The sequence below is a fragment of the Heptranchias perlo genome, chromosome 2 (assembly GCF_035084215.1).
Source record: "Heptranchias perlo isolate sHepPer1 chromosome 2, sHepPer1.hap1, whole genome shotgun sequence".
Taxonomy (NCBI): Eukaryota; Metazoa; Chordata; class Chondrichthyes; order Hexanchiformes; family Hexanchidae; genus Heptranchias; species Heptranchias perlo.
The window spans coordinates 168622604-168647562 of NC_090326.1; the positions used below are offsets into that span (position 1 = coordinate 168622604).

At 48.1% G+C, this 24959-nt stretch overlaps 1 protein-coding gene across 3 annotated transcripts in view; it reads left to right on the top strand.

The window, feature by feature from the left end:
* zgc:86598 (STKc_CK2_alpha domain-containing protein) overlaps positions 1–24732 on the top strand; it is a 74476-nt gene extending 49744 nt beyond the window's left edge. For all 3 annotated transcript variants that reach the window (XM_067968980.1, XM_067968988.1, XM_067968997.1), the window contains exons 9-13: positions 7396–7497; positions 9619–9719; positions 20435–20583; positions 21769–21858; positions 23983–24732. In XM_067968980.1, the coding sequence (XP_067825081.1) occupies positions 7396–7497; positions 9619–9719; positions 20435–20583; positions 21769–21858; positions 23983–24098 (558 nt within the window). In that variant the 3' untranslated portion in view covers positions 24099–24732. The remainder of the gene's footprint in view (positions 1–7395; positions 7498–9618; positions 9720–20434; positions 20584–21768; positions 21859–23982) is intronic.
* Positions 24733–24959: the final 227 nt, after the last annotated feature.

Below are 24959 nucleotides of genomic sequence, written 5' to 3' on the forward strand. Positions count from 1 at the left end.
AGGTTAGTGAAGACAAATGTAGGTCCCTTACAGTCAGAAATGGGGGAAATTATAATGGGGAACAAAGAAATGGCAGAACAATTAAACACATACTTTGATTCTGTCTTCACAAAGGAGGACACAAATAACCTCCCAGAAATGTTAGGAAACCAAGGGTCTAGTGAGAGGGAGGAACAGAAGGAAAACCAGTGTTAGTAAAAAAAATAGTGCCAGGGAAATTAATGGGGCTAAAGGCTGACAAATCCCCAGGGCCTGATAATCTACATCCCAGAGTATTAAAGGAACTGGCTCTGGAAATAGTGGATGCATTAGTGATCATCTTCCATAATTCTGTAGACTCTGGAACAGTTCCTACAGATTGGAGGGTGGCAAATGTAACCCCGCTATTTAAAAAAGGAGGGAGAGAAAAAACGGAATTACAGACCAGTTAGCCTAACATCAGTAGTGGGGAAAATGCTGGAGTCTATTATAAAAGATGTGATAACAGAACATTTGGAAGGCATTAACGGGATTGGACAAAATTAGCATGGGTTTATGAAAGGGAAATCATGCTTAACAAATCTACTGGAGGTTTTTGAGGATGTAACTAGTAGAATAGATAGGGGAGAACCAGTGGATGTGGTGTATTTGGATTTTCAGAAGGCTTTTGATAAGGTCCCACACAAGAGGTTAGTGTGCAAAATTAAAGCACATGGGATTGGGGGGAATATACTGGCATGGATTGAGAATTGGTTGACAGACAGGAAACAGAGAGTAGGAATAAACAGGTCTTTTTCCGGGTGGCAGGCAGTGACTACTGGGGTACCACAGGGATCAGTGCTTAGGCCCCAGCTATTCACAATATATATAGATATATCAATGATTTGGATGAGGGAACTAAATGTAACATTTCCAAGTTTGCAGACGACACAAAGCTGGGGTAGAATGTGAGCTGAGGAGGATGCAAAGAGGCTCCAATGTGATTTAGACAAGTTGGGTGAGTGGGCAAGAACATGGCAGATGCAGTATAACGTGGATAAATGTGAGGCTATCCACTTTGGTTATAAAAACAGAAAGACATTATTATCTGAATGGTGATAGATTGGGAAAAGGGGAGGTGCAACGAGACCTGGGTACCCTTGTACACCAGTCGCTGAAAGTGAGCATTCAGGTGCAGCAAGCAGTTAGGAAGATGAATGGTATGTTGGCCTTCATTGCAAGAGGATTTGAGTACAGGAACAGGGATGTCTTACTGCAGTTATACAGGGCCTTGGTGAGACCATATCTGGAGTGTTGTGTGCAGTTTTGGTCTCCTTATCTGAGGAAGGATATCCTTGCCATGGAGGGAGTGCAATGAAGGTTTACCAGACTGATTCCTGGGATGAGGAGAGATTGGGTCGACTAGGCCTATATTCACTAGAGTTAGAAGATGAGGAGAAATTTCTTCACTCAGAGGGTGGTGAACCTGTAGAATTCTCTACCACAGAAGACAGTGGAGGCCAATTCATTAAATGTATTCAAGAAGGAGATAGATATATTTCTTAATGCTAAAGGGATCAAGGGATATAGGGACAAAGCGGGAACAGGGTACTGAGTTAGACAATCAGCCATGATCATTTTGAATGGCGGACCAGGGCCGAATGGCCTACTCTTGCTCCTATTTTCGATGTTTCTATGTAAGGCCCTTCGAGCCTGCTCTGCCATTCACTAAGATCATGGCTGATCATCTCCCTCAACTCCAATTTCCTGCCCTGTCCCCATATCCCTTGATTCCCTTAGTGTCCAAAAAATCGATCTCAGTTTTGAATATACACAACGACTGGATATTCACAGCCCTCTGGGGCAGAGGATTCCAAAGATTCACAACCCTCTGAGTGAAGAAATTCCTCCTCATCTCGGTCCTAAATGGCGACCCCCTTATCCTGAGACTGTGCCCCCTAGTTCGAGACTCTCCATCCAGGGGAAACAGCCTCTCTTGTCAAGCCCTCTAAGAATTTTATACATTTCAATGAGAACACCCCTCATTCTTCTAAAGTCCAGAGAGTATAGGCCCATTCTACTCAATCTATCCTCATAGGACAACCCTCTCATCCCAGGAGGCAGTAGTGAGCTTCCACTCTACCCGGTACTGCCAACTGGGAATCTCAACCACATCCACCGTCACGCAAAGAAACCTGCCGTCGTTGGTTTTCCTTCTAGTAGTATACAACAGATCCCACGGCACTATTTGAAGAAGCCCAGGGGAGACCTCAGTGTCCTGGCTAACAATGATCCCTCCACCAACACCAGCAAAGAACAGGTTATTTGGTCTTTCATCTCCTGTGCTGTTTGTGGGAGCTTGCTGTCCACAATTTGCTGTGGTTGCCTCCAAAATGACAGTGACTGCACTTCAAAAGTATTTTGTTGGATTTGAGGTGCTTTGGGGCGTGAAAGGTGCTGTATAATTACAAGTTCATTCTTGTGTGTAGAATAACATCACTGTTGCTGGCTGAATTTAGCGCTATTACTGTTACTAAATCACTAAAATTGAGTATGATCGAGCAGTGGTGGGAGGGGGCTGCCCAACATTTGGAGTCTATGGTGGAAATTGGCTTATGTTTTTTCAATGGTTTGTATTCCAGAGAACTTGGAATCATGGTACGACACAGCACAGAAAGGAGGCCATTCGGCCCATCATGCCTGTGCCGGCTCTTTGAAAGAGCTATCCAATCAGTCCCATAGCCCTGCAGATTTTTCCCCTTCAAGTATTTATCCAATTCCCTTTTTAAAGTTACTATTGAATATGCTTCCACCGCCCTTTCAGGCAGTGAATTCCAGATCATCATAACTCGCTGCGTAAAAAAAAATTCACTTCATTTCACCTCCAGTTCTTCTGCCAATTACCTTAAATCTGTGTCCTTTAGTTACCAACCTTTCTGCCACTGGAAACAGTTTCTCCCTTCATGATTGTGAACACCTCTACTGAATCCCTCCTTGACATTCTCTGCTCTAAGGAGAACAACCCCAGCTTCTCCAGTCTCTACACATAACTGAAGCCCCACACCTCTGGTACCATTCTAGTAAATCTCCTCTGCACCCTCTCTAAGGCTTTGACATCCTTCCTAAAGTGTGGTGCCCAGATTTGGACACAATACTCCAGCTGGGGCCTAACCAGTGATTTATGAAAGTTTAGCATAACTTCCTTGCTATTCTATACCTCTGTTTATGAAGCCCACGATCCCATATGCTTTTTTAACAGCCTTCTCAACTGTTCCTGCACCCCATTTAGAATTGTACCATTTAGTTTATATTGCCTCTCCTCATTCTTCCTACCAAAATGCATCGCTTCACATTTCTCTGAGTAATTTGCATCTGTCATGTGTCCTCCCATTTCACCAGTCTGTCTATGTCCCCCTGAAGTCTGTTACTATCCTCCTCACTGCTTACTACATTTGAGTTTTGTGTCATCAGCAAACTTTGAAATTTTACCCTGTGTACCCAAGTCCCCGTCTTTAATATATATCAAAAAGAGCAGTGGTCCTCATACTGACCCTGGGGAACACCACTGTATCCTTCCCTCCAGTCTGAAAAAAACAACCGTTCACCACTACTCTCTGCTTTCTGACTGTTAGCCAATTTTGTATCCACGCTGCAGCTGTTCCTTTAATCCCATGAACTTCAATTTGCCAACGAGTCTATTATGTGGCACTTTATCAAATGCCTTTTGAAAGTCCATATACACAACATCAACCACACTACCCTCATCAACCCTCTCCGTTACTTCATCAAAGAACTCAATTAAGTTAGTCAAACATGATTTGCCTTTAACAAATCCATGCTGATTTTCATTTATTAACCCATACTTTCCAAGTGCCAATTAATTTTGTCCCAGATTATTGTCTCTAAAAGTTTCCCCACCACCGTCATTAGGCTGACTGGCCTGTAATTGCCGGGTTTATCACTCTCCCCTTTTTTGAACAGGGGTGTAACATTTGCAATCCTCTAGTCCTCTGGCACCAATCCCATATCTAAGGAAGATTGTGAGATTGTGGCCAGAGCCTCTGCTATCTCCACCCTTACTTCCCTCAGTAACCTAGGATGCATCCCATTCAGACCAGATGACTTTTCTACTTTGAGCACTCCCAACTTTTTTAAGTACCTCCTCTTTATCTATTTTTATCCTATCCAATTTCTCTACTACCTCCTCCTTTACTGTGACCATTGGCAGCATCCTCTTCTTCAGTGAAGACAAATGCAAACTAATCTTTTAATCCCTCAGCCATGCCCTTTGCCTGCACAAGAAGATCTCCTTTTTGGTCCCTTATCATCCTACCTTTCCTTTTTGACTACCTTTTTACTATTTATATGTTTATAAAAGAATTTAGTGTTCCCTTTTATGTTACTCGCTGATCTATTCTCACAGTCTCTCTTTGGCCTCTTATTTCCTTTTTCCATTCTCTTGTGTACTTTCTGTATTCGGCTTGGTTCTCCACTGTATCTATGCTAGTCGCCTCAACCACTCCTTATGAGAGTGAGTTCCACATTCTCACCACTCTCTGGGTAAAGAAGTTTCTCCTGAATTCGCTATTGAATTTATTAGTGACTATCATATATTTATCGCCCCTGGTTCTGGTCTCCCCCACAAGTGGAAACATCTTCTCTAATGTCTACCCTATCAAACCCCTTCATAATTTTACAGACTTCTATCAGGTGACCCCTCAGCCTTCTCTTTTCTAGAGTAAAGTGCCCCTGCCTGTTCAATCCTTTTTAGTCCTTTCAGGATTTTTTTTGAACTTCATTATCAGGGTAGATAGATCGCTTCACGCTCATTCTGCACGAGTGCCACAAGAGGCGATCCTTCAAGTTTGGATTAATTCCAGTTGGCAGATGTTTTAACACTTGTATAGTCGGGTAATTAAACATTTTCAAGCTGATTCATTTAAAAAAAAGGGACACTGCTAGAATGAAGTCATGTATTGAGCATAGTGAAAATCTGATGGGGCGACCCCAAAGATCACACCCTTCACAACCTCACTCCCCCCACAAGAGGCCAGGGGGTGGGTGTATTTAGATAAATTTGAAGGGAAGCTAGATAAGTAGATGAGGGAGAAAGGAATAGATGGATATGCTGATAGAGTTAGATGAGGTAGGGTGGGAGGAGGCTCGTGTGCAGCATAAACACCGGCATAGACCTGTTGGGATGAATGGCCTGTTTATGTGCTGTACATTCTAACCCTAACCCTAATGCAGCGTGTTAGAAATAGTGCACGGAGTGTGTAAGGAGTAGGGACAGTGAAGAGAGGAACCTGATATTGAAATCAAACAAACAGAATTTACCAAGCGCGGAAGCTGCAATGAAGTGTAGCGGTGATTCATAAAACTCGAGCTAGTCTGCCCTCCTGTGGCTAGAGCGGAGAGTAGCCAGCTGGAGAGATGATGCACGTTTTCAAACGCACAAGTATGTTTCCCCAGAGCGCTCCGTACAGGAGACCTCTGTCACCCGCGTGTCTCTTTTAATCTGCATATTTCCAGGTACAGGTAGAAAATCACGTCCTGGGCTTGTGGATGTGACCACATCTGTCACAGGTTACGGACTGGGATTGCTTTCTAACTGATCACAGTTCTTGAGTTTGGCTGACTGAAGAGAGCAACTATATTCTATCTTTAAAAGAGAAGATATATTATAAGTTAAACCTTAACCTACCCACCCAATCAATTAACCCAATCAAGCAGAAAGTCAAAAACTTTTATTTTTAAATTTCAGTAAAGAAAAGAAAGAACTTGTATTTATATAGCAGGACATCCCAAAGCGCTTTACAGCCAATGAAGTATTTTTGAAGTGTAGTCACTGTTGTGATATAGGAAATGCGGCAGCCAATTTGCGCACAGCAAGATCCCACAAACAGCAATGTGTTAAATGACGAGATAATCTGTTTTTAGTGATGTTGGTTGAGGGATAAATATCGACCGGGACACCGGGGAGAACTCCCCTGCTGTTCTTCGAAATTCCAAGAAGAAACGCGTTTGTTGCGTGTAAGCAATGAGCTAAGCATTTCCGCAATCTAAAATAGTGGGAAACTTCAAGGCTCCGTTCTTCGAAACCAACAGAGGGCCGAAAGAGCGAGGATCCCAATCACAGCCGGATTATTGAGGGAAGTGGGGAGTGAGACAAAGAAAAGAAAAACGTTGGAGCAAATTGACCCCCAAGATCACGTGCACCCCCCAAGAGGCCAGAGGTGGGGTGTATTTAGATAGACTTAAGTGGAAGCCTGATAAGTACATAAGGGAGAAGAAAGAAAGACTTGCATTTATATAGTGCCTTTCACGACCTCAGGACAACTCAAAGCACTTTACAGCCAATGAAGTGCTGTCACTGTTGAAATGTAGGAAACACTATCTCCAATGTGCGCACAGCAAGATCCCACAATGTGATGGGGCCTTGGTTTAACATCTGTATCCGAAAGATAGCACCTCCAACAGTACAGCACTAGGAGTGTCAGCCTGGATTATGCCCTCAAGTCTCTGGAGTGGGATTTGAACCCACGACCTTCTGACTCAGAGGTGAATAGTGCTGCCAACTGAGCCATGGCCGACACCGAGCCTTTTAACGAAGGCTGCCTGTCCATGTTGTTCAGTCACAATGTGCTGCATTAAACAGCTCATCCCAAGAGAAGCAGCGATGGTGCTCAGTAATGTCACCTGATGTACCCCAGCTAACTGTCCTCCTGTCATTGCATTGGGGACCTGACAACACAGCCCAATCCTGTCTACCCCCCCCCCCCCCAAAACTGTACAGAGGTGCTGGAGCATCACTCAACTCTCCTCTCTCTACCCAGCCAGTTTTGAGTACCACTGGCAGATGTCAAGAAATTTTTTTTTTCCTTATTCGTTCATGGGATGTGGGCGTCTCTGGCAAGGCCGGCATTTATTGCCCATGAGAAGGTGGTGATGAGCTGCCTTACAACTGAGTAGCTTGCTAGGCCATTTCAGAGGGCAATAAAGAATCAACCACATTGCTGAGGGTCTGGAGTCACATATAGGCCAGGCAGGATGGCAGGTTTCCTTCCCTAAAGGGCATTAGTGAACCAGATGGGTTTTTATGACAATCCGGTACTTTTGTGGCTTTTTTTAATTCCAGATTTTATTTAATTATCAGAATTTAAATTCCCCAGCTGCTGTGGCAGGATTTGAACTCATGACTCCGGATTATTAGTCCAGGCCTCTGGATTACTAGTCCAGTAACATAACCACTATGCTACCGTACCCCATCTGCCTCCCCTTTCCATTGGATACTGGCTTTTGGAAGAAAATAACTTGCAAGCACTTTGGGGAATTGATGGAAGATTGGAGAGAGTAAACTAATACCCATTGACCATTACTGCAGCGCTCTGAAAGCCCGTGTTAACTAACTAACTAACCGCTCTTGTTCTCCCCTAGATGTATGACTACAGTCTCGATATGTGGAGTTTAGGCTGTATGCTGGCCAGCATGATCTTCAGGAAGGAGCCCTTCTTCCACGGGCACGATAACTATGATCAGGTGATACCCTGCCACCTTTACATTCCGGACTCGTCAACTAACTGTATAAAGTGTTTTATACACTGGACCAAGATTTAGTTTGCCTTGTACTTTTCTCCTCGCACCTCCTTCTCCTTTCTCCCACCCCCCACCGCCACCCCCCCACCATTTCCCTGTGAGCAACAGTAGAGTTAACTAGTAAGACAGCAAACACTGGGTTCCACACTGACCCATTGAACCCTGTAGGATCAGCCTATCTCGGTCATCATAATTGGTGTTTGGTCTCTACTTTGCCAAATGCCTGTTATTCTTGGCTATGCCCGTCTCGCGCTCTCGCTCCGCCCGTCTCGCGCTCTCGCTCCGCCCGTCTCGCGCTCTCGCTCCGCCCGTCTCGCGCTCTCGCTCCGCCCGTCTCGCGCTCTCGCTCCGCCCGTCTCGCTCCGCCCGTCTCGCGCTCTCGCTCCGCCCGTCTCGCGCTCTCGCTCCGTCCGCCCGTCTCGCGCTCTCGCTCCGCCCGTCTCGCGCTCTCGCTCCGTCCGCCCGTCTCGCGCTCTCGCTCCGCCCGTCTCGCGCTCTCGCTCCGTCCGCCCGTCTCGCGCTCTCGCTCCGTCCGCCCGTCTCGCGCTCTCGCTCCGTCCGCCCGTCTCGCGCTCTCGCTCCGTCCGCCCCTCTCGCGCTCTCGCTCCGTCCGCCCCTCTCGCGCTCTCGCTCCGTCCGCCCGTCTCGCGCTCTCGCTCCGTCCGCCCGTCTCGCGCTCTCGCTCCGTCCGCCCGTCTCGCGCTCTCGCTCCGTCCGCCCGTCTCGCGCTCTCGCTCCGTCCGCCCGTCTCGCGCTCTCGCTCCGTCCGCCCCTCTCGCGCTCTCGCTCCGTCCGCCCGTCTCGCGCTCTCGCTCCGTCCGCCCCTCTCGCGCTCTCGCTCCGTCCGCCCGTCTCGCGCTCTCGCTCCGTCCGCCCGTCTCGCGCTCTCGCTCCGTCCGCCCGTCTCGCGCTCTCGCTCCGTCCGCCCGTCTCGCGCTCTCGCTCCGTCCGCCCGTCTCGCGCTCTCGCTCCGTCCGCCCGTCTCGCGCTCTCGCTCCGTCCGCCCGTCTCGCGCTCTCGCTCCGTCCGCCCGTCTCGCGCTCTCGCTCCGTCCGCCCGTCTCGCGCTCTCGCTCCGTCCGCCCGTCTCGCGCTCTCGCTCCGTCCGCCCGTCTCGCGCTCTCGCTCCGTCCGCCCGTCTCGCGCTCTCGCTCCGTCCGCCCGTCTCGCGCTCTCGCTCCGTCCGCCCGTCTCGCGCTCTCGCTCCGTCCGCCCGTCTCGCGCTCTCGCTCCGTCCGCCCGTCTCGCGCTCTCGCTCCGTCCGCCCGTCTCGCGCTCTCGCTCCGTCCGCCCGTCTCGCGCTCTCGCTCCGTCCGCCCGTCTCGCGCTCTCGCTCCGTCCGCCCGTCTCGCGCTCTCGCTCCGTCCGCCCGTCTCGCGCTCTCGCTCCGTCCGCCCGTCTCGCGCTCTCGCTCCGTCCGCCCGTCTCGCGCTCTCGCTCCGTCCGCCCGTCTCGCGCTCTCGCTCCGTCCGCCCGTCTCGCGCTCTCGCTCCGTCCGCCCGTCTCGCGCTCTCGCTCCGTCCGCCCGTCTCGCGCTCTCGCTCCGTCCGCCCGTCTCGCGCTCTCGCTCCGTCCGCCCGTCTCGCGCTCTCGCTCCGTCCGCCCGTCTCGCGCTCTCGCTCCGTCCGCCCGTCTCGCGCTCTCGCTCCGTCCGCCCGTCTCGCGCTCTCGCTCCGTCCGCCCGTCTCGCGCTCTCGCTCCGTCCGCCCGTCTCGCGCTCTCGCTCCGTCCGCCCGTCTCGCGCTCTCGCTCCGTCCGCCCGTCTCGCGCTCTCGCTCCGTCCGCCCGTCTCGCGCTCTCGCTCCGTCCGCCCGTCTCGCGCTCTCGCTCCGTCCGCCCGTCTCGATCATTCTCTCCTGGCTGAATATAGAATCATGGAATAATGCAGCACAGAAGGTGGCCATTCAGCCCATCCTGCCTCTGCTGGCTCTTTTGAAAGAGCTATTCAATTAGCCCCATTCCCCTGCCCTTTCCCCATAGTGCTGTAATTTTTTCCCACCTCTCCTCTTTCCTCACCCAAAAAGGCTGATGCTAAACCTGATTTTGACCTGTTCACTGTTCCCAGTTGGTTAGAATCGCAAAAGTGCTGGGGACGGAAGACTTGTACGATTACATCGACAAATACAACATTGAGCTCGATCCACGCTTCAATGATATCTTGGGCAGGTGAGTCCTCGTAGCTTTTATTTACTCAGTAAAACCTGAAGGGACGGGATGGAGGAAGTAATTATATCGAGAATGGATATTCTCCTTCCTCCTCACCTCCATGCATTCCCTTCAGGGTATCAATGTAAAAAAGGGCATGTTACTATAATGTGGCTCGAACCCCCACCGCCTTCTAACACAGTGCGTGCCGTTAAGGCCATGTATTGGTTGTGCGTGGAGGTTTTTGGCTGGTTCAAGTGGATTTTGGTCACTTGTCAGTCTGGACACGGTCAGCAGGCTGTACTAACTAGGGGTGGGGGTGGTGATCAGAGCTGAGCCCTGTCCTGTTCTCACCTGACGTCCCCCTGCTTGCTCATTCCAACAGAGCCATCAGGAACAGAAACTCGGGCTCGTTTACCCACTCCCTGGTCCATGCACACTGCTGCTACTGTAGCTGGGATCACTTTACGCAGCACGGACTGGTAATTCTGTTAGGGACCTTCCACATGGATCACGATCACAACAAGCCCTAGTGGGAGCTGTTTTCATGTTAGTCCAAGTCACCCAGCTGTCTCCTGTGCTCCAACATACTGTCTGTGCTGCCTATTTCACAAAGGGTTGTGGAAATCTGGAACTCTCCTATCAAAGAGCTGTGGATGCTGGGAGTCAGTTGGAGCTTTTAAGATTGAGATTGATAGATTTTTGTTGGGTGAGGGTATCAAGAGATGTGGAGCAACGGCGGGTAAATGGAGTTGGAGTTGGAGTGCTGATCAGCCTTGATCTGGTTGAATGGCGGAACAGGCTCGAGGGGCTGACTGACCTTCCCCTGTACCTATGTTGCTGTGTAAATGCATCTAATGAAGTGGCAAAAACAAAGTTGGCACAGCGAGGCAGAAAAGTGCTGGGACACAGGTTTAACCGAGGTGTTACCCTCACAGCAAGTCCCCCACAACAACAGCTTGCATTTATTTCGCGCCTTTAACGTAGTAAAATATCCCAAGGCGCTTCACAGGAGCGTAATCAGACAAAATTTGACACCAAGCCACATAAGGAGGTATTAGGACAGGTGACCAAAAGCTTGGTCAAAGAGGAGGTTTTTAGGAGCGTCTTAAAGGAGGAGAGAGAGGCGGAGAGGTTTAGGGAGGGAATTCCAGAGCTTAGGGCCTAGACGGCTTAGGCATGGTGGAGCGAAGGAGATGAGGGATGCACAAGAGGCCGGAGTTGGAGGAAAGCAGAGATCTCTGAGGGTTGTAGGGCTGGAGGAGGTTACAGAGATAGGGAGAGGGCGAGGCCATGGAGGGATTTGAACACACCTCAGGTGAATGGAGGCAGGTGGAGGTAGAAAGAGGAGCGGGGGGATTTCCGAGGAGGCTCCGTGCATTTGCTAGCAGCTGGTTACGAGTGCCGTTGGTAGACGTCAGGGAGCAGGACCATCTAGTTCGCCTTACCACCTGGTAAACTTAAAATCATAGAACCATAGAAAGGTTACAGCACAGAAGGAGGCCATTTGGTCCATCGAGTCCGTGCCAGCTCTATGCAAGAGCAATCCAGCTAGTCGCACTCCCCTGCCCTATCCCCGTAGCCCTGCAAATTTTTTCCTTTCAACTAGTTATTCAGTTCCCTTTTGAAGGCCATGATTGAATCTGCCTCCACCACCCCCTCGGGCAGTGCATTCCAGATCCTAACCATTTGCTGCGTAAAAAAGTTTTCCTCATGTCACCTTTGGTTCTTTTGCCAATCACCTTAAATCTGTGTCCCCTTGACCCTTCCACCAATGAGAACAGTTTCTCTCTTCGAGACCCTTCATGATTTTGAATACCTATATCAAATCTCCTCTCAACCTTCTCTGTTCTAAGGAGAACAACCCCAGCTCCTCCAGTCTATCTAAGGGATATGGGCCAAAGGCAGGTATATGGAGTTAGATCACAGATCAGCCATGATCTTATCAAATGGCGGAGCAGGCACGAGGGGCTGATTGGCCTTCTCCTGTTCCTATGTTCCTATCCATGTAACTAAAGTCCCTCATCCCTGGAATCATTCTAGAAAATCTTTTCTGCACCCTCTCTTGGGCCTTCACGTCTTTCCTAAAGTGCGGTGCCCAGAACTGGACACAGTACTCCAGTTGTGGTCGAACCAGTATCTATGCTGTCACTGCCTCCTTTATTCCATATGCTTCAATCTTGACGACAAGCCTATTATGCGGCACTTTATCAAATGTCTTTTGAAAGTCCATATGCTCCACATCAACCGCATTGCCCTCATCAACACTCTCTTGTTACCTCGTCAAAAAACTCTATCAAGTTAGTTAAACATGATTTGCCTTTAACAAATCCGTGCTGGCTTTCCCTAATCAATTCATACTTGTCCCGGATTAGAGTTTCTAAAAGTTTCCCCACCACCGAGGTTAAACTGACTGGCCTGTAATTGCTGGGTTTATCCTTGCTTCCTTTTTTGAACAAGGGTGTGACATTTGCAATTCTCCAGTCCTCTGGCACTACCCCCATATCTAAGGATGTTTGGAAGATTATGGCCAGTACCTCCGCAATTTCCACCTGTACTTCCCTCAGCATCCTCGGGTGCATCCCATCCGGACCGCGTGACTTATCTATTTTAAATACAGCTAGCCTTTCTAGTATCTCCTCTTTATCCATTTTTAGCCCATCCACTACCTCGACTATATCTTCCTTTACTGAGACTCTGGCAGCATCTTCTTCCTTGGTAAAGACAGATGCAAAGTACTCATTTAGTACCTCGGCCATGCCCTCTGCCTCCATGAGTAGATCTCCTTTTTGGTCCCTGATCGGCCCCACCCCTCCTCTTACCACCCGTTTACTGTTTACACGCTCATAGAAGACTTTTGGATTCCCTTTTATGTTAGCCTCCAGTCTATTCTCATACTCTCTCTTTGCCCCTCTTATTTCCTTTTTCACTTCCCCTCTGAACTTTCTATATTCAGCCTGGTTCTCACTTGTGTTATCAACCTGACATCTGTCATATGCCCCTTTTTCCAGCTTCATCTTACTCTCTATCTCTTTTGTCATCCAGGGAGCTCTGGCTTTAGTTGCCCTACCTTTTCATCTCGTGGGAATGTACCTAGACTGACCCAACCATCTCCTCTTTAAAGGCTGCCCATTGTTCAATTACAGTTTTGCTTGCCAATCTTGGATTCCAATTTACCAGGGCCAGATCTGCTCTCATCCCACTGAAATTGGTCTTCCTCCAATTGAGTATTTTTACTTTAGAGTTCCATGTCTTTTTCCATAGCTATTCTAAGCCTTAGAGGGCCATGGTGAGACCACACCTGGAGTATTGTGTGCAGTTTTTGTCTCCTTACCTAAGAAAGGATATACTTGCCATAGAGGGAGTGCAGTGAAGATTCACCAGACTGATTCCTGGGATGGCAGGATTGTCGCATGAGGAGAGATTGGGTCGACTCTGCCTGTATTCACTCGAGTTTAGAAGAATGAGAGGGGATCTCATTGAAACATATAAAATTCTGACAGGGCTAGACAGAGTGGATGCAGCGAGGATGTTTCCCCTGGCTGGGGGGGTCCAGAATGAGGGGTCACAGTCTCAGGATACGGGGTAGGACATTTAGGACTGAGATGAGGAGAAATTTCTTCCTTTTAGAGGGTGGCAAACCTGTGGAATTCTCTACCACAGAAGTCTCTGGAAGCCAAGTCAATGAATATATTTAAGAAGGGGATAGATAGATTTCTGGACACAAAAGGCATCAAGGGGTATGGGGAGAGAGCGGGAATATGGTATTGAGATAGAGGATCAGCCATGATCATATTGAATGGCGGAGCAGGCTCGCAACACAGAAACATAGAAAATAGGAGCAAGAGGAGGCCATTCGGCCCTTCGGGCCTGCTCCGCCATTCAATGTGATCATGGCTGATCGTCTAACTCAGTACCCTGTTCCCGCTTTTTCCCCATATCCCTTTAGCATTAAGAAATATATCTATCTCCTTCTTGAATACATCTAATGACTTGGCCTCCACTGCCTTCTGTGGTAGAGAATTCCACAGGTTCACCACCCTCTGCGTGAAGAAATTTCTCCTCATCTCGGTTCTAAATGGCATACCCCATATCCTGAGACTGTGACCCCTGGTTCTGGACTCCCCAGCCATCGGGAACATCCTCCCTGCATCTAGTCTGTCTAGTCCTGTTAGAATTTTATATGTTTCGATGAGATCATATCTCATCACTCATCAATTCGATTCACTCCACGTGATATCAAGAAACGGCTGAGTGCACTGGATACAGCAAAGGCTATGGGTCCCGACAACATCCCGGCTGTGGTGCTGAAGACTTGTGCTCCAGAACTAGCTATTCCAGTACAGCTACAACGCTGGCATCTACCCGACAAGGTGGAAAATTGCCCAGGTTTGTCCTGTCCACAAAAACAAGCAGGACAAATCCAATTCGGCCAATTACCGCCCCATCAGTCTACTCTCAATCATCAACAAAGTGAAGGAAGGTGTCATCAACAGTGCTATCAAGCGGCACTGACTCACCAATAACCTGCTCACCGATGCTCAGTTTGGGTTCCGCCAGGACCACTCGGCTCCAGACCTCATTACAGCCTTGGTCCAAACATGGACAAAAGAGCTGAATTCCAGAGGTGAGGTGAGAGTGACTGCCCTTGACATCAAGGCAGCATTTGACCAAGTGTGGCACCAAGGAGCCCGAGTAAAACTGAATTCAATGGGAATCGGGGAAAACTCTCCAGTGGCTGGAGTCATACCTGGCACAAAGGAAGATGGTAGTGGTTGTTAGAGGCCAATCATCTCAGCCCCAGGACATTGCTGCAGGAGTTCCTCAAGGCAGTGTCCTAGGCCCAACCATCTTCAGCTGCTTCATCAATGCCGTTCCCTCCATAAGGTCAGAAATGGGGATGTTCGCTGATGATTGCACAGTGTTCAGTTCCATTCGCAACCCCTCAGATAATGAAGCAGTCTGTGCCTGCATGCAGCAAGACCTGGACAACATTCAGGCTTGGGCTGACAAGTGGCAAGTAACATTTGCGCCAGGCAAGTGCCAGGCAATGACCATCTCCAACAAGAGAGAGTCCAACCACTTCCCCTTGACATTCAACGGCATTACCATCGCCGAATCCCCCACCATCAACATCCTGGGGGTCACCATTGACCAGAAACTTAACTGGACCAGCCATATAAATACTGTGGCTACAGGAGCAGGTCAGAGGCTGGGTATTCTGCGGCGAGTGACTCACCTCCTAATTCCCCAAAGCCTTTCCACCATCTCCAAGGCACAAGTCAGGAATGTGATGGAATACTTTCCACTTGCCTGGATGAGTGCAGCTCCAACAACACTCGAGAAGCTCGACACCACCCAGGACAAAGCAGCCCACTTGATTGGTACCCCATCCACCACCCTAAACATTCACTCCCTTCACCATCGGCGCACCGTGGCTGCAGTGTGTGCCATCCACAGGATGCACTGGAGCAACTCAAGGCTTCTTCGACAGCACCTCCCAAATCCATGACCTCTACCACCTAGAAGGACAAGAGCAGCAGACACATGGAAACAACACCACCTGCACGTTCCCCTCCAAGTCACACACCATCCCGATTTGGAAATATATCGCCGTTCCTTCATCGTCGCTGGGTCAAAATCCTGGAACTCCCTTCCTAACAGCACTGTGGGAGAACCTTCACCACACGGAATGCAACGGTTCAAGAAGGCGGCTCACCACCACCTTCTCAAGGGCAATTAGGGATGGGCAATAAATACCGGCCTCGCCAGTGACGCCCACATATCAATGAACAAATTTTTAAAAAAAAAATTCTTCTAACCTCGAGTGAATATAGGCCTAGTCGACCCAATCTCTCCTCATACGTCAGTCCTGCCATCCCAGCAATCAGTCTAGTAAACCTTCGTTGCACTCCCTCCATGGCAAGGACATCCTTCTTCAGATAAGGAGACCAAATCTGCACACAATACTTCAGATGTGGTCTCACCAAGGCCCTGTATAACTGCAGTAAGACATCCCTGCTCCTGTACTGAAATCCTCTTGCAATGAAGGCCAACATACCATTCATCTTCCTAACTGCTTGCTGCACCTGAATGCTCACTTTCAGCGACTGGTGTACAAGGACATCCAGGTCTCGTTGCACCTCCCCTTTTCCCAATCTATCACCATTCAGATAATAATCTGCCTTTCTGTTTTTACAACCAAAGTGGATGACCTCACATTTATCCATGTTGCACGGCATCTGCCATGTTCCACTCACCCAACTTGTCTAAATCACATTGGAGCCTCTTTGCATCCTCCTCACAGCTCTCATTCCACCCCAGATTTGTGTCGTCTGCAAACTTGGAAATGTTACATTTAGTTCCCTCATCCAAATCATTGATATGTATTGTGAATAGCTGGGGCCCAAGCACTGATCCCTGCGGTACCCCAGTAGTCACTGCCTGCCACCCGGAAAAAGACCTGTTTATTCCTACTCTCTGTTTTCTGTCTGTCAACCAATTCTCAATCCATGCCAGTATATTCCCCCCAATCCCATGTGCTTTAATTTTGCACACTAACCTCTTGTGTGGGACCTTATCAAAAGCCTTCTGAAAATCCAAATACACCACATCCACTGGTTCTCCCCTATCTATTCTACTAGTTACATCCTCAAAAAAACTCCAGTAGATTTGTTAAGCATGAATTCCCTTTCATAAACCCATGCTGACTTTGTCCAATCCCGTTAATGCCCTCCAAATGTTCTGTTATCACATCTTTTATAATAGCATTTTCCCCACTACTGATGTTAGGCTAACTGGTCTGTAATTCCCTGTTTTTTCTCTCCTTTTTTAAATAGTGGGGTTACATTTGCCACCCTCCAATCTGGAGGAACTGTTCTGGAGTCTATAGAATTTTGGAAGATGATCACCAATGCATCCACTATTTCCAGAGCCACTTCCTTCAGCACTCTGGGATGTAGATTATCAGGCCCTGGGGATTTGTCAGCCTTTAGCACCATTAATTTCCCTAGCACTTTTTTTTTACTAATACTGGTTTCCTTCAGTTCCTCCCTCTCACTAGACCCTTGGTTCCCTAACATCTCTGGGAGGCTATTTGTGTCCTCCTTTGTGAAGACAGAACCAAAGTATGTGTTTAATTGTTCTGCCATTTCTTTGTTCCCCATTATAATTTCCCCCATTTCTGACTGTAAGGGACCTACAGTTGTCTTCACTAATCTTTTTCTCTTGACATATTTATAGAAACTTTTACAGTCAGTTTTTATGTTCCCTGCTAGTTTACTCTCATACTCTATTTTTCCTCTCTTTCCTCTTTGTTTTCCTTTGCTGAATTCTGAACTGCTCCCAATCCTCAGGCTTGCCGCTTTTGCTGGCAATTTTATATGTCTCCTCTTTAGATCTAATACTATCCCTAACTTCTTTTGTAAGCCACGGTTGAGCCACCTTTCCTGTTTTATTTTTGCACCAGACAGGAATGAATAATTGTTGTAATTCCTGCACGTGTTCTTTAAATATTAGCCATTGTCGATCTACTGTCATCCCTTTTAGTAAAGTTCTCCAATCTATCCTTGCCAACTCACACCTCATACTTTCGTAATTTCCTTTATTTAGATTCAGGACCCTAGTTTCGGATTCAACTACTTCACTCTCCATCTTAATTTTGAATTCTATCATGTTATGGTCGCTCTTCCCTAAGGGACCCCGCACAACAGGATTGTTAATTAATCCTTTCTCATTGCACAATACCCACTCTGGGATCGCCTGTTCTCTAGTTGGTTCCTCAATGTATTGGTCTAGAAATCCATCACGTACACACTCCAGGAATTCCTCCCCCACAGTATTATTGCTAATTTGGTTTGACCAATCTATATGTAGATTAAAGTCACCCATGATTATAGTTGTACCCTTCTTGCATGCGTCTCTAATTTCCTGTTTAATGCCCTCCCCCACATCTCCACTACTGTTTGGGGGCCTATAGACAACCCCCACCAACGTTTTCTGCCCCTTGGTGTTTCTTAGCTCCACCCATACAGATTTCACATTGTGATTTTCCGAGCCAATATCCTTCCTCACTATTGCATTGATTTCCTCCTTTACTAACAATGCTACCCCACCTCCTTTCCCTTTTTGCCTGTCCTTCCTAAATATTGAATACCCCTGGATGTTCAATTGCCATCCTTGGTCACCCTGCAGCCATGTCTCCGTAATCGCAACTATATCATAACCGTTAATATCTATCTGTGCTGTTAATTCGTCTAGTTTATTGCGAATGCTCCGCGCATTAAGACACAATGTCTTTAGACTTGTCTTTTTAGGATTGCTAGTCTCTTCGTTTTATTTTGCACTATGGCCCTATTTGTTTTTCGCCCTTGTTTTCTCTGCCTTCCACTATTGCTTCTTCCCTTTCTGTCTTTTGTTTCTATCCTTGTTTCCCCCTCCTCTGTCTCCCTGCTCAGGTTCCCAGGGGCCGAATGGACTACTCCTGCTCCTATTTTCTATGTCTGTGTTTCTATGTTTATCATACTATGATCGTTGTCCCCTAAATGTTCCCCCACTGACACTTGCTCCACTTGGCCCGCCTCATTCCCCAGAACCAGGTCCAGCAATGCCTTCTTTCTCATTGAGCCGGAAATGTACTAGTCAAGAAAGTTCTCCAGAGCACACTTCAAAAATTCCTCCCCCTCTTTGCCCCTTATAGTATTGCTATTCAAGCCTATGTTAGGATAGTTGAAATCTCCCATTATCACTACTCTATGGCTTTTGCATCTCTCTGTAATTTCCCTGCAAGTTTGCTCCTCTATCTCCTTCCCACTAGTTGGTGGCCTTTGGAATACACCCAGTAGTGTAATGGCACCTCTATTGTTTTTTAACTCTAACCAAATAGATTCTGTCCTTGACCCCTCCAGGACATCCTCTCTCTCCAGCACTGCAATATTCTCTTTAATCAATACTGCCCCCCCCTCCTTTCTTCCTTTCCCTATCTTTCCTGGATAGGAATATTTGGTACCCAATCCTGCCCTTTTTTGAGCCAGGTCTCCATTATCACCACAACATCATATCATTACGCCTGCAGCTCTCCACCCTTGTCTAACATGCTTTGTGCTTGTTTCTCCTTTCCAATGCTACATCCTGGTTCCGATCCCCCTGCCAAATTAGTTTAAACCCCCCACCCACAGCACTAGCGAACTTCCCCACGAGGACGTTGGTTCCAGCTCCGTTGAGGTGCAACCCGTCCTGCCTTTACAGGTCCCAGCTCCTCCGAAACTGGTCCCAATGCCCCAGGAATCTAAAGCCCTTCCTCCTGCACCATCTGTTCTATCCTCCTGTTTCTATACTCGCTAGCGCGTGGCACTGGGAGTAATCTGGAGATTACTACCTTTGAGGTCCTGCTTCTTAATTTCTTTCCTAACTCCTTAAAATCTGCCTGCAGGACCTCATCCCTCTTCCTACCTATGTTGTTGGTGCAAATATGGGCCACGACCTCTGGCTGTTCACCCTCCCCCTCCAGAATGTTCTGCAGCCGCTCAGTGACATCCTTGATCCTGGTACCAGGGAGGCAACATACCATCCTGGAATCACGTCTGCGGCCGCAGAAACGCCTGTCTGTTCTCTTAACTGTAGAATCCCCTATCGCTATTGCACTCCTGACCTTTCTGCTCCCCCCTTGTACAGCTGAGCCACCCATTGTGCTCTGGTCTTGGCTGTGGCTGCACTCCCAGAGGAACCCTCTCCCTCACCAGTATTCAGAACTGAATACATTAGAGAGTAAGATGCCCTCAGGGGACTCCTGCACTACCTGTCTGGTCCTCCTTGTCTGTCTGGCGGTCTTCTCCCCTCCCCTTCCCTCCTCTCCTGAAGGCACTGCTGTTGGGCTCTGATCTGCAGGAGCTGGTCACACACTATATAGTACCTCACCCAAGCAGACATTCTCCTTGGTTGAGCCCAGATAGTTAATGAACCACAAAGAGTTTTGCACCCGATCCTGGTCCTATGCTTGCCTCTTGGCCACGTGTGGCCGTTTGAGCTGTGGTTACTGACCAGGTAGTAACCAGGAGCAGGAACCCTGGCTAATTTTTCCCTTCCAGTATTTGTTACAAATGGCTGCAATACCGCTCTGCTCCTCTTGTTGGCAATGCTGAGCTATTAGAACTGGTGGGACTTGTGCACCAGCGCTGTTGTCTGGCCAACACACGGAACATAGGCACAGGAGTAAGGCAATTCAGCCCCTCGAACCTGCTACGCTATTCAGAATTGGAGTGTACGTATGTGCATTTATATTTATTTCTTTAAATTAAATTTTTGACGGCCCCTCAAAAAGGCCTCCTTGAGCAGCTTGGCTTTCGTGTCTTAGCACACTCGCCTCTGAGCCAGGAGGTTTGGGTACAAGTCTCGCTCCAGGACTTGAACCTAGATTCCGTCCTTCAGAAGAGAGAGTGCACTGAAGCCCTGCAATCCATTCAGATGTTGGAAGATCCCACAGTACAATTTGCAGAGCAGGGAGTTCACCCAGTGTACTGACTAACGTTCTCCCTCTGCTAACACCACCAAAAAATATAAATTGACCAGACCTGCATCTCATTGCTGTTCTTGGGATCTTGCTGTGTGCAAACTGCGTTTGCTACTTGACTGCAACTCAGAGTAACTTGTATTTGAAATGATTTAGAGGTGCCTCTGGGTGCTATAAAAATGCAAGTGCTTAGTACCTGTTAACGCGTGTCCTCACCTTTCATCTCCAGGCATTCCCGGAAGAGGTGGGAACGCTTCGTACACAGTGAGAACCAGCACTTGGTCAGCTCGGAGGCCCTGGACTTCTTGGACAAGTTGCTCCGCTATGATCACCAAGCACGGCTTACAGCGAGAGAGGCCATGGAACACCCTTACTACTGTACATAACACCCAAAGCAAACTCCGAGGTTTAGAGGGGGACGAGAGTGAAGGGTTGGGTATCTGAAAGAAAGCCTGGAAATGCACAACTCACTAACGTGCTGTGTCTTTCCAGCATTGCAGCCTGTAGCTGGATTGGGGTTTACTAGGATGTTGTGTCAGTGTCATAGTGGGACTGAGCCAAGTTCTGGTACCAAGTCCTCATTACAACATGTCCATCTATCTTCTTACCCGTCCATTATTCTGTATGGTAAAACATCTTACTCACAAAAAAAACGGCACCTCTGACAGTGCAGCACTCCATCAATATTGCAGTGGGAGCATCAGCCTAAATTTTGTGCTCGCATCACTGGAGTACGACTTGAACCCACAACCTTCTGACTCAGAGGCGAGAGATCTACCCACTGTGCCACAGCTGACACCCAGTATGGTACCATGCAGCTCAGTGAGTCGATGGTCCCCTTATTGTAACCAGTCTAAGAATCTTACACTGCATCTTCTTGCGGGGGGAGTGCCTACCCTCCACTCACTAACCCTTCACCGGTGTCACGGCAGAGATTGGCAGCGCTCGGTGCAGGGGGACATGGGTGGGTGGTGGGAAGGAGGGATGGTCCAATCGTCCTGTTGAGACGTGTCCGTACTTGGGACCCTGCTGGATTGAAACTGAAATCTGTTTTTCAGGAAACCAGGGTGTTTGGTTTTTTTTTTGGTTAGTTTGACCAGGTCAGATATCAGGAAGCACTTCTTCACACAAAGAGTAGTGGGAATCTGGAACGCTCTTTCCCCCAAAAAGCTGTTGAGACTGGGTGTCAATTGAAAATTTCAAAACTGAGATCGATAGGTTTTTATTCGGAACCAAGGCGAGTAGATGGAGTTAAGGTACAGATCAGCCATGATCTAATTGAATGGCACAACAGGCTCGATGGGCTGAATGGTCTCCTCCTGTTCCAATCATGGCCTTCAAAAGGGAACTGGATAAGTACTTGAAAGGAAAAGATTTGCAGGGCTACGGGGATAGGGCGGGGGAGTGGGACTAGCTGGATTGCTCTTGCATAGAGCCGGCGCGGACCCGATAGGCCGAATGGCCTCCTTCCATGCTGTAACCTTTCTATGATTCTATGTTCCCATGTAGACAGAAAATTATTGTTGTGTATTAATTAAACTTTAATATGTTTCTCCTCCACAGACCCGGTAGTGAAAGATCAGGTGCGAATGGGCTCTACAGCAAGTATGTCCTCCAGTAGCACCCCAGTCAGCTCTGCCAGTCTGATGTCAGGTAAGCAGATAGACCAAGAGGGAGGTCTGTTAAGAGGTCGTAGACGACAGGTAATGATGTCAGAATAATAAGCTACAATATGCACAGGCAGTCCCTGAATAATCCGATGGGTATCGATGACTTTCTCCCAGACTCCTCCATCCTTCTCCCCACCCACCCAATCAATGTTACTATGGTCCCTGGTCCCAAGTCGGCGTAGAATCATAGAAGATTAGAGCACGGAAGGGGGGCCATTCGGCCCATCGAGTCCGCGCCGGCTCTATGCAAGAGCAATCCAGCTAGTCCCACTGCCCCGCCCTATCCCCATAATCATCAAATGATTCATAGAATCATACAGCACAGGAGGAGGCCATTCAGCCCATTGTGCCTGTGCCGGCTCTTTGAAAGAGCTATCCAATTAGTCCCATTCCCCTGCTCTTTCCCCATAGCCCAGCAAATTTTTCCTTTTGAAGTATTTATCCAAATCCCTTTTGAAAGTTACTACTGAATCTGCTTCCACCACCTTTTCAGGCAGTGCATTCCAGATCATCATGACTTGCGGCATAAAGGAAAATTTCTCCTCATCTCCCCTCTTTTTTTTGCCAATTATCTTAAATCCGTGTTCTCTGGTTATCCACCCTCCTGCCAGTGGAAACAGTTTCTCCCCATCTACTCTCAAAACCTCCTCAAAAATTCAACTTGGAACATAGGAACAGGAGTAGGCCATTCAGCCCCTCGTGCCTGCTCCGCCATTTGATAAGATCATGGCTGATCTGTGATCTAACTCCATATACCTGCCTTTGGCCCATATCCCTTAATACCTTTAGTTGCCAAAAAGCTATCTATCTCAGATTAACTAGATTAGTTAGACATGACCTACCCTTACAAATCCATGCTGGCTCTCTGATTAGTTAATATTTGTCCAAATGCTCAGTCACTCTGTCCCTAGTAACAGATTCTAGTAACTTCCCAACAACAGGCGTTAGACTAGTAGGTTTATCATTTCCTGGTTTTCTCTCCCGCCCTTCTTAAATATGATGAACTTGATGTGTTCAGGGCTTGTAATATCACTCGCAATCTCTAAGGCCACCTTTATAATTCACTGCCAATCTGATCTATGCAACAACAACCTGCATTTATATAACACCTTTAACGTAGTGAAACGAGCCAAGTCACTTAAAGAAGCTGTGGTCTCGGCCTTTCATCTCCCTCTGCCATGCAGGCGGATGATGCAAGGTATAGAGGGAGTGTCTAAACAAATACTCTTTAAAGGACTGTTGTTAACTGGTGCTTACCGTGTAAAATATGAATACTTTTAAAAAAAATAATCTTCAAACTTCCTTCTTTCCTTCTCTGCACCACCATGCCCTGTGTCCCAGCCAAGAGACTCTGGCAGGTGATCATGTTCCAAGGTTTTGTCAGTACTAATCTAGCCAAGCACTAGCAGGCACAACCTGTAGCAGCCTGATCTTTAGCTCGCTGTTAGTGATTGATTAGCTCACCCATTGCCTTTCCAGCCCCAAATTGGTGGTGAGGGGGAGAATGTGGCTTCCACTTGATGCCTTACTGCAGCAGAGTATTGGAGATCAAACCTAATGATCCTGCACACAGTGCCACAGACAGTGCTGAGCTAGGACACTGAAGTTCATACGATGTATCTGCTGGGGTTTCACTGTGCAACATGCGGAGAGGGACAGTGGACTGTGAGCAACGTGCCTTTTGCACCAGTTCATGCACATTTATCGATGTGGTGGAAAACCTTCTGGAATATAACCTGCTTTCTGTTGTTGTTACCTTGATACTAGTATCATTCGAAATAAAAGTTTTACCAAAAAAAAAAATAGGTTATGCTGATTGGGTGAGATGAATTAAGGTAAGAGGAGGCTCATGTGGAGTTTAAACGCCAGCATAGACCTGTTGGGCCGAATGGCCTGTTTCTGTGCTGTACGTTCTATGTAAATTCCTTTTAACACAAGTCAGCAGGACCTCCATGACTAGGAATCTTGGCAGCTCCGAGGTAAGCGTTTTATTTAAGTGGTGGGGTGGGGGTTTGGTGAAGAATGACATGTACTGTGTCTGTCTTGCCCTAACCTGGCTGTGTGTTGTTTCTGTTGCTTCCTCCTCTCTCCCCGTCCTCTCCTGCAGGTATAACCTCGATGCCCACGTCGCAGCCGTTGGGCCCACTCGCCGGATCGCCAGTCATGTCTTCCCCCAACACCTTGGGACCGCCCGTTCCTGCCTCAGCTGGAGCACAGCCTTGACCCTTGGCTCTTGACGTTGCCTGACTGCACCGAGGCCCCCACCGCACTCTCGTACCCTTCTCCGGCACGCGTTCCTCCAGGAGCCGGGAGGCAGGCAGGTCGGCCGGCCGAGTCGCTCGTGGGTCCTTAACACGTTTATTTTCATTCAGTGCAAAAATGACAGACCGCCTGCACAAAAAAATAATTTAGGTTGCAGGACTTAACGGCATCACCGTTGGTTTTCTGTGTAACTAAACTGCTGGATCCAGGGACCTCCTGTCCTTTCCTGTCCTGTCCCAGTCAGTGATGTAAGCTGCTGTCTTTTTTTGTGACACCAGATTTTTAAACACTCAGCCTCCGTTATAGCAGAGAGCTGTGGGAAAAAAAACAATTTATTTTATATGTTCGTTACGACCCAGCCCTGAACTACTGACGCTCCTCTTGAAGCTGACCCCCTCGAGCGAGACTAGACGTTAGTTGAGAATTTTTTCCCAACCCCTCGGTGGTGGGGGAGGGGGGGGTGGCGTAAATGGGGGAAAAAAAAGAAACATGATGAAATTTTTGGTATTTAAACTCCCTTAAGTGTTATGATGAGACACCTCTCCACTCTCTCTCCAGACTAAAGGTAACAATAAAAGGAATACTTTTTCTGATACCGTGTTGCTGTTAACTACTCTTATTTCCCTGAGTACAGGTCTGAAAGGAGATAAGGTCGTTCAGCCCATCTACTCTGTTGTCTCTGTCTACCATCTACCATTGGACTCCACCCAGCCATCTGGAACAGGTTTCATAGAATCATGCAGCACAGAAGGCGGCCATTCGGCCCATTGTGCCTTGCTGGCTCTTTGAAAGAGCTAGCCAATTAGTCCCACTCCCCTGCTT